The sequence below is a fragment of the Mastacembelus armatus genome, chromosome 16, assembly GCF_900324485.2.
Source record: "Mastacembelus armatus chromosome 16, fMasArm1.2, whole genome shotgun sequence".
In the NCBI taxonomy this organism is placed as follows: Eukaryota; Metazoa; Chordata; class Actinopteri; order Synbranchiformes; family Mastacembelidae; genus Mastacembelus; species Mastacembelus armatus.
This window is the reverse complement of record NC_046648.1, coordinates 24970446-24980041: the sequence shown is the minus strand read 5'-3', so window position 1 is coordinate 24980041 and position 9596 is coordinate 24970446. Positions and strand designations below refer to the sequence as shown.

Genomic DNA, 9596 nt, shown 5'->3' with positions numbered 1-9596 from the left:
AATAAGGAACTAGTCCAGGGCTTTAAAGGGTCACTTCACCCAAACTAAACTATGTTTCCCCACAGTTGTTGGTGCAAACAGTTTAGGTTTTAGGATGTTTTTTTAAAAACCTGCTTTGTCTCTCTCCAGAAACAATGCAGCTGTTAGTGATTAATCCACAGTGTTTTCCCTGGAACAGCTGCAATAAAACGGATTTTTTAAATCTGGTGTTTCATTGCTGCAACCACAACAGTCAGTGCCATCCCCTCCCTGCACACTGCATTAATGACAGAACACCACACCCAGTGAAACACAGTCAAACCTCAAACAACAGAAATGTCTGTATTTTGTCTTTTTCATACATTTCCACACCATTAACTGTCAAGTCTTTTTGTTTTCTGATGTTCACAAGTGGCATTTAGTGAGAAACTATGATCATTTTTAATTTCCTATACGACACGAACATGTCCTTATCAGTCCACATCAGCTGCAAAGACTGAAACCAGGAGAGTCCCACATTAAGCTGTCAGCTGTCCACATACTTTTGGCTATGCACTGTATCAGACGACAGGTGAAAACCTGTGACCACGCTGGTGTCGTTCCACACGTTTACTGACGAGCTGCGACAGCGTCCGTCTCTACTGCTTCTTCTTCACCACGTGAGCACAGTCGTATTTTCCTCGGACCACGGTGAGTTTGACGCCGGGCAGGTCCTGCGTCCTCCCGCCCTGCACCAGCACCACGTTGTGCTCCTGCAGGTTGTGTCCCTCCCCGGGGATGAACACTACCACCTCCTTCCCGTTAGAGAGCCGCACCCGAGCGCACTTCCTGTTCGCAGAGTTGGGTTTCTTGGGCTTTCGGATCATGGTCTTCAGGACCACCGCCTTCAGCTGGGGGCGGCCGAACGTGGCGCCCATGGGCTTAGGAGCCACTTTGGGCTTCCCCTGACGGTGCATCTGGTTGAGGGTGGCCATGGTCCTGGAGAGGAGGGGGCTCGTCCAGGCAGATGCATGCTGGGATGCTGCATTCAGGGAAAAGTAGAGATTTAAATATAAAACTCCTAAAATAAAACATGCATTATGTCCTTGTAGATTCATGATTCAAGCCCACAGTTTGAGCCAGTGTCCAGTGTCTCACACATAAGAGAAGAGAAGCAAGCAATTATTTTATTTCTGTATTTCCAACAGACCCTGTTCTAAGAATATATCAAGTCATGTGTGATGATTCTCTGTCTCTGATTGGTTAAATCCAAGTCATCATTTCATCTGTTCCACCCTGAGCTGATCCAGATGTTCCACCAACACCAAACGTGTTGAAGTGAGAGTCAGAGGCTGCTGTAAGTTTAACACACCAACAGCTGTGACAAGGGACTAAAGCAGTGAAGTGTATCTGCAGGTAAACTCACCCTGAACCAGCGCCGCTCTCAGGCTCCACAGTGACGACATGGCTGAAACAGACAGACAGACAAAGGTTCAGACTTTCAACATGAGGAGCTTCCTGATCCTGAATGACTGTTTCAATGGCGACGCTTCAGCACATTTTCACAGTAGAACTAAAATATGTTTGGAAATTGAAAACAGACCGAAACAAACCGCAGCTCCTCCTGACTCACTGTGACGTTAAACTCTGCGCTTAGACGCCGACTGACGAACCTGACGGGCCGCGACTCCTTAAAATGACAGATTTTACAATGGAGTCTGGTGTCGGTCGGTTCGATGGACAAGAGCGGTATTTACGGTTTGGATCTGCCTAAACCTTCCTACAGATGTTCTCTGAAGAACAACACCTGTGTCACTGTATTATTATTATTGTTGTTGTTGTTGTTTTAGCCTGCATACGGCGATGCTAACAGCTAATGTTAGCTAACAGAGGTTATCGGCACATTTCTCAAAATAAAAGCGCGACAAACCTGCTCACAGACTTTCCACAGGAAACAAACGCCGGTCAGATTATCAGACAATATCCGGTCACATTAAACAAAACTTACAACCAGAGAATCTAAAGTTTGTTATCGTATTTGGACAAAAATCACTCAAGGTCTTAACATGACAATGTGAGCGACGTTAACGACCCTTAACACCGGAAGTACTTCTGTCAACTTAAAGGTGCTTCCGGAATTCCGCACCTACAAAAATAAAAGACATGCATTTTATGAAACGAGCAAGTGTTGAAAATGTTCAGCTCCACTGAGGAAAGTTAATCACATGTCCATTTTATAAATCTGTCATTAAATTAATAAACTATGCTCACAGAAATATAACTAACTCCACAAACACCAAGATAACTGCCAACAATATGTCCAATGGTTTGTTAGAATATACTCTGATTATTTAGCACAAGTCAATTCAAGATCACAAAGTACATCAATGATTATTTGTTTGTGTGCATACAAACAAATGTTATTGGACTGAGGAACAGTTTTTTGTCTGTAAACACCACAAATCATCTTACGTATCATCTTTGTGTTATTTGGAAATCCTAAAACACACGTGTCACCACTAAACCTCATTTATCTCTGCATTAGTCTTTACATTATCGTCAACAAACAAAAATACTGTTCATACTGTAAATTATCATGTGACGACCCCTGAGATGTATCTGGTGACCCTGTGGAAGGGCCTGACCTCCAGTTTGGAAACCACTAGACTAGAACTGTATACAAACCAGTTAAAAGGTACTTCTGAAAACCTCTGGCCCACCAGCAGGTTATCACTGAACCAGATTGACGGGCATCGATAAGACTCTGCTTCCAGTCCAAGGTCTCGTCCTTCAGCAGCTCAGCAGATCTCTATCAGGGTCACGGTTACACATTAACCTGTGAGGAGCTACAGGTGAGCGGCTCAGGTGGAGCCTCCGTCAGTCGGACTGAAGATGAAGATGAGGCTGGAGCTGCTCCTGCTCGTCACAGTGTTGGCATGTGCTGCCTGCAGGCCGATGAGCAAGGCAGCAGCCAGGAACAAGCTGCTGCTCATCTCCTTCGACGGCTTCAGGTGGGACTACGACCAGGACGTGGACACGCCCAACCTGGACCAGCTGGCTTTGGACGGGGTCAAGGCCAAGTACATCACCCCCCCGATGCTGACCATGACCTCCCCATCCCACTTCACCACCATAACAGGTAAGGCAGAGCTGCAGTATGATGATGATGATGATGATGATGACTAATATCATCATCATCATCTATCAGAACTACACCTGCTGCACTTACTTCTATGACTAGCGTCAATAGTACTACTGCAGTAACAGGAATATTGTCAGCAGTACTACTACTGATGGACGTGGAGAAAGTATCCAGATCTTTTACTGAAGTAAAAGTAGTAATACCGCTCTAAAAATACTCTTACATATAAAATCAAAGCGTTACTTAAGTACATAAAATATTCAAAGTAAAATTACTCTGTGCAGGTAACGGCTGTTATATATGAAATTATTAAATTATTTCTGACGGTTTAAGGTGCGAGAAGCATTTTTATTGTTGCAGCCGGATGTGTGGAGCTAATCTGTACCAACACGACCTCAACTGACTATTTTCACCATCTATCACATCATTACTTCCCTGATTAACTCACTGACTGAAGGATGGAACAAAACAAAAAAGTGAAACCAACAGTCAAAACTCAGATGTGAGAAGTTTAATGATTCATTTAATTATTTCCCAACAATCCACCAATTGTTCCAGTTCCACTCGTTTTTACTGTTGGTCTTTTAATCTATAAAAACATATTTTATGAGTTAATTTCAAGTGTCAAGTGTCAAAAGACAATAAAGCTCCTCCAAACGGTAAAAACTACCTCAGGTGGTGGAAGAACTGACACCAATACTGATAAATACACAGTGACACATAAATATTATCCCTGAGAACGGAAGCAAAGAAACAAAGATTTGAACAAAGAACTAAATCAAATACTGGAAAACATTTTACATCCTTACATCCTGATGTTCAGGTCTGAATTTCATATTTTGGATTTTATGATCAGACTTTGACCAAATTCAATGTAAATTTTATTCCATGTCATTTAGTGGCAGCGAAGTCGCATAAAACACAAACGTGAAAATAAAAAACTTAATGAATGTAAATGTCTAGTGATACTGTAGGTGATCCGATAGTGGTGCAGGTCATAATATTAAAAATGATTAACTTGTTAATGAATAACTGACAGGTAGTAATTATACATCTATGATAGTTCTTGGCACAAAGTACACGATGCTGAGTCAGAAGCGGTCGGTTCGGTCACAAACCTGCTGCAGTGAAAATCAGAGGAGGGAACCTCAGGCAGAGGAGGGAACCTCAGGCAGAGGAGGGAACCTCAGACTTGGATAAACAAAACTATTATTGCACAGTGTTGGAGGGAAGAGGCCAAATGAGTGAAATCCTTAAAACGACCAGTTTGACTGTATTTCACTGTAATAGTCTGATAAACACAGCTGATGTTCTCAGTGACAGTGAACAGTTACTGAATTGAAGTATCTTGGCAGAATAATGGATTTGGGTGGAGTTGGACCCAAGAGAGATGAACCAGGTGCTCAGCACATGTGGGAACTCCTGTAAGACTCTTCTATTTACTCCAGTATTTGTGACTATACTGGACCCTTAAAAAGTACTTGGCCTTGAGCTCTATGTTGAGTGTCACATAAAAGTTTCAAAGTCTTATTTTGAAATGAACCCCTTCCTGTGTTGTTTCCTGTGTCAGGCAGGTGGGTGGAGGACCACGAAGTCGTCCACAACATGATGTTTAACAGCACGACGAACCTCAAAGTTCCTCACAAACAGACCCTGACCAGATCCGAGTGGTGGGACAACGGCGTCCTCCCACTGTGGATCACAGCTCAGAACCAGGTGAGTCATCGATCAGGTGACTGGTAACTAAAGAAGATAAACAGACCTGTGGGATGATTCGATTTAAACTGAGGACTAGTTCTTTTTGTCTCAACTCAAATTAAACCTGAGTTTGAAACCTGATAATTTATTTTGACTCAATCCCACAGACACCAAATCCTCCCTAAGCCCTGAATGTACCTGTAGCAGAGTGAAAATATGTGAAGCACTGACACAAACATCAGATCTGATGACAAACACCAGGTCATTCAGGCCTGGGATGTGAAGGCGTCCCAATGTCCTGTGAACTGTGCAGGACGCAGGTTTATTTAATCCATCATGTTCATTTCGAACTGGAAATGAAGTAAAACGTGATGTCAGGAACTCGGCTGCGTTGGCCTCATGCTGACCAATGACAAAGCCAAACTGATCTACTGTATTTTGTGTCAACTGTTGTTCCAGGGTCTGAAAACTGCTTCCTTCCACTACCCTGGAGGTGGAGCCAACTACAGCGGCCAGTCGGTCAACAGGGTGCTGGTGGAGGAGTCAAACCACCCGGACGACAATGAGACAGAGTGGCGCCAGAACATCGACCAGGTGATGAGCTGGTTCTCAGAGGAGGATTTCCACCTGGTGACGCTGTACTACGGCGAGCCCGACAACGTGGGCCACGCCAAGGGACCGGACCACCCAGACAGGAAGAAGATAATTCAGCAGATCGACCGCACCATTGGCTACCTGAGGGAGGCCATGTCTCGCCATCACCTGAACGATAGACTGAACGTCATCATCACCTCTGACCATGGGATGACCACAGTGAAAAAACGTCCGCAGGTGGATGAAATCATCATCAGAGACTACCTGAATCTACTGAAGCTCACCAGCTTCGAGATCCTCGACTATGGTGGGTTTGGCATCGTGACCCCGCGGCCGGGGAGGGAGCAGGAAGTGTTTGACGCTTTGTCCAATGCTCCCAATCTGACGGTCTACAAGAAAAGCCAGATTCCCGAGAGCTTCCATCTCGGCAAAAGCGAGCGGCTGCCTCCCATCGTGATCATCGCGGATCTGGGATTCAACCTGAACTCTGTGAGTTTTACATCACACCTCAGATCAGGGCTTTTACCTTTCTTTATATTTCTCAGGTGGACTCTCCCTTAAAGAATGTTTCTGGGTACTTAATGTCTGTAATTGAGTCAACAGGTGATAAGAAATGACCGGATTAAAAAATAAAGGCCTGAAACAAAAACAGGGGAACAGGCAGTTTGATGAGGACAGATCCTGAGGTCAAAGGAGCCACAACACACAGGAAGTGGGCAGGGGAGAGGAAGCAGCAGCTGAAAATCTGTTTCTGCATCTCTGTGTTTCCCACCAGAGATTAATCGTCTACGTCAACAAGGGCGATCATGGTTTCCACAATGGAGAGATGGACATGAAGACCATATTCAGGGCCTTCGGGCCCGACTTCAAGAGCAACTTCCTGTCTGAGCCGTTCGACAGCATCCACATCTACCCTCTGATGTGTGAACTGCTGCAGATCGACCCGGCGCCCCACAACGGGTCTCTGGTAGTCACCAAGAACCTGCTGCTGCAGAGCGGTAAGTCTGAACGAACATGTTGACAGACAAACTGTTTTACCCGACAGTCAGTGTGTCTGTGGAAATGCTGCCCCCAGTTACTAAAGGACCAAAGAAACAGGGTCAGAGTCCTCCAGGCTGGAGCTCAGTTCACACAGTCCGTGTGGGATTCCTGAAGTTTTTCCTTATAGTATTTTTCTTTCTCATATTTTCACCTGTGATGATATTTTTAGTTTAAAGATGATTTTGGAAACACGATAAAGTGAGAGTTTAAATCACAGACGTTGCTGTACTGGAAAAACTATTTACAAGCTGTTTTTATATTAAATTAATTACGAGTAGAAGGGGTTAAACCACGACACCAAGTCGTGCAGTAGAAACGATTTGACTTCCGTGGTAGTAAAGTCCAGGACTTCACTTCAGCAGCAGCAGCAGCAGCAGCGTTCAGACGTGGCAGAAGTCAGTGAGTTTCTGGGAGTAGTTCATCTTAATGTTTGTTTCCAGGTGGATCACAGAGAACCCGACTGTCTTTGGCCCTGCTGCCGCTGTCGATGCTGCTCATGTTCACTGTGCTCTAACGGATCCAGGATCAGCCTCCATCACCTCATCTCAAACACCTGCTTTCACTCCGCTCACGTTGCCTGTGGCGTCACACGCAGGTGAAATATTAGTGGTCATTTTTATAAACAGCACTAAGTTATGATCACTGCTTTTGTTTTATCGTGCTGCAAATCAATTACTGCTTTGTTTTGTTATTGTGCATCTGATGAATTAAATGGTTTTGTCTCTATGCTTCATTCCTGAAACACATTTGGACTAATTTGACTTTTAATTTTGTAAATAAAGTCTAGACTGTGTATGAATTCAGAGACGAATGTTTAAAGAATATTTCCACTGGTCAGTGTGTTTATTTCTCGTCTCGCTCAGTGTTCGATGTTCAGCTTCCATTCCTAAGTGTAGTTAGCTTAGGTTAGCATAAGGACTAGAAAAGTCCTCACTTTGTGACCAGATGTAAGGATTTTCAAGGAGCAGGAAGTGATTTATTAATGACACTGTGGGCCACGACCTGAGCCCTGTTTCTTTGAGCTGTTACACTTTGTCAATCAGCGGCTCCTGGAGCATAAACTTCCTCTAATTCCAAAGCTGATTTATGGACTTTAATAATACAGACAGCACAGATTATGGTTACCAGGAAGAGACACTGTGCCTCAGCACAGCCCTGACGTTCAATCAACCTCTAACAACCTTTAAAGTCTCACTAATCCTTTATTTCAGTTACACAAAGTACAAATGTGTTTCTCCTGAATGTGACAGAAAATTTTCAACAACCTGAAATCAGATTTTATTGTTCATCAAAGTGTCTGACAGGCCAGACCTGTTTTAATAAACTGAAGGAACTACGACGACAGCGGCCGTGACATCATTTAGCTGTTTGAGGCAACAAGGTGAGGCACAACAGTGATCACACACACACCACACACACCACACACACCACACACACCACACACACCACACACACCACACACACCACACACACCACACACATAAAAACTACACATTCACAGACACACAGCCAAGTGAAATGAACATGACGGATTAAATAAACCTGCGTCCTGCATTGGACGGCTCACAGGTGAGGAGCAGAACATTTAAAACAATAAAATGAAACTTCAGGTGTTTTTCGGATCATCTGTCATAGGCTGAATCTGTGTTTGGGTTTGAGGCTTCAGCAGCCAATCACAGCGCAGCTCCCAGTGCTGGAGTCTCCGTGTTTCACCATAAAACGATGAGAAAATAAAACGTTCACCTTCGTCCGAGAAAACGCAGGATGAGAAGTACAGCACGACAAGGTGAAGCGTTATTGGTCCTCCGCTGACCTTTGACCTCAGTTAGGAGAGGACCGAGGGCTACGGCGTCGCATGAGTCGCAGCCCCGCCTTCCTCACTCCCCTGCAGCGTCACCTTGTGGTGGAGAACGGCCGTGGATCATAACGACGTCTCCGCATCCACGAATCTTCGACCATCCTCGTTCTCCACACTGATCTTGACGCTCGGCAACTTGTCCTGGCTGGAAAACACGACATCGTCATCATCCTCAGCCTGATCATCATCATCATCCTCAGCCTGATCCTCATCATCATCATCATCCTCAGCCTGATCCTCATCATCATCATCATCATCACCATCATCATCCTCAGCCTGATCCTCATCATCATCCTCAGCCTGATCATCATCCTCAGCCTCATCCTCATCATCATCATCATCCTCAGCCTGATCATCATTATCATCATCATCATCCTCAGCCTGATCCTCATCATCATCATCCTCCTCAGCCTGATCCTCATCCTCAGCCTGATCCTCATCATCATCATCCTCAGCCTGATCCTCATCATCATCCTCAGCCTCATCCTCATCATCATCCTCAGCCTGATCATCATCATCATCCTCAGCCTGATCCTCATCATCATCATCATCCTCAGCCTGATCCTCACCATTATCATCATCATCATCCTCAGCCTGATCCTCATCATCATCATCCTCCTCAGCCTGATCCTCATCATCATCATCCTCCTCAGCCTGATCCTCGTCATCATCATCAACCTCAGCCTGATCCTCATCATCATCATCCTCAGCCTGATCCTCATCCTCAGCCTGATCCTCATCATCATCATCCTCAGCCTGATCCTCATCACCACCAACACATATGAAGACGACAGCTGCAGTACCAACGTCTAACTAGCCTAACATCCACGAGACAACACATCATCAACCATCCTGATGTGACCCTGAGTCACTAGTCGTTTCTTTAACCAGTCTTTGGTTCAGCTCCTCCCGTGAGTCCGACCTGGTCTGTAAGGACAGTCTCCTGCAGATGTTTTTACCTGTGGCAGCGTTTCAGGCCTTTGTTGCTGTCCGAGGTCATGGAAACAGATTTCCAGATGCCGCTTTTGGCCATTTCATCTGAGATGTTCACCTCCGATGGGTCCAGGCTACACACACACGCACGCACACGCACACACACACACACGCACACACACACACACGCACACACACACATTACTGTATGCTGCAGGACTCTGTGTGTTCAGTGTGCACTGTTGTTCACTCACCGTCCTTTCAGGTTTTTGATCGGGAGCTTCAGTTTGTTGTCGTCGTACGGAGACTCATCCTCGACCTCCTCCAGCATCCTCTGAGCATCCTGTCCAAAAAACCCCACACACAGTGTCA

The 9596-nt window shown here is 45.1% G+C and overlaps 3 protein-coding genes across 7 annotated transcripts in view; 1 reads left to right on the top strand and 2 right to left on the bottom strand.

Moving 5' to 3' along the window:
* Positions 1-302: 302 nt before the first annotated feature.
* mrps12 (mitochondrial ribosomal protein S12) lies at positions 303-2067 on the bottom strand. Of its 2 annotated transcripts, XM_026317237.1 has the most exons (4): positions 1889-2067; positions 1562-1648; positions 1385-1426; positions 303-1000 (listed from the first exon to the last, which is right to left on the bottom strand). In XM_026317237.1, the coding sequence occupies exons 3-4, from the start codon at positions 1422-1424 to the stop codon at positions 618-620; spliced, it is 423 nt and encodes a 140-aa protein (XP_026173022.1). In that variant the 5' UTR covers positions 1425-1426; positions 1562-1648; positions 1889-2067; the 3' UTR covers positions 303-617. The 2 variants fall into 2 exon arrangements, with proteins under 2 accessions (XP_026173022.1, XP_026173020.1); XM_026317235.1 differs by lacking the exon at positions 1562-1648.
* A 661-nt stretch (positions 2068-2728) lies between these two features.
* On the top strand, positions 2729-6947 carry LOC113136837 (ectonucleotide pyrophosphatase/phosphodiesterase family member 7). The gene is made up of 5 exons (XM_033325575.1): positions 2729-3097; positions 4671-4816; positions 5258-5881; positions 6168-6390; positions 6874-6947. Exons 1-5 carry the CDS (start codon positions 2851-2853, stop codon positions 6945-6947), a joined length of 1314 nt encoding a protein of 437 aa, XP_033181466.1. The 5' UTR covers positions 2729-2850.
* Positions 6948-7615: 668 nt separating this feature from the next.
* The window catches only part of LOC113136836 (sodium bicarbonate cotransporter 3-like), a 28965-nt gene continuing 26984 nt past the window's right edge, over positions 7616-9596 (bottom strand). For all 4 annotated transcript variants that reach the window (XM_026317926.2, XM_026317925.2, XM_026317927.2 and 1 more), the window contains 3 exons: positions 9479-9567; positions 9251-9358; positions 7616-8436 (listed from right to left, as the gene is read on the bottom strand). In XM_026317926.2, coding sequence (XP_026173711.1) covers positions 8355-8436; positions 9251-9358; positions 9479-9567 — 279 coding nt within the window. In that variant the 3' untranslated portion in view covers positions 7616-8354. The remainder of the gene's footprint in view (positions 8437-9250; positions 9359-9478; positions 9568-9596) is intronic.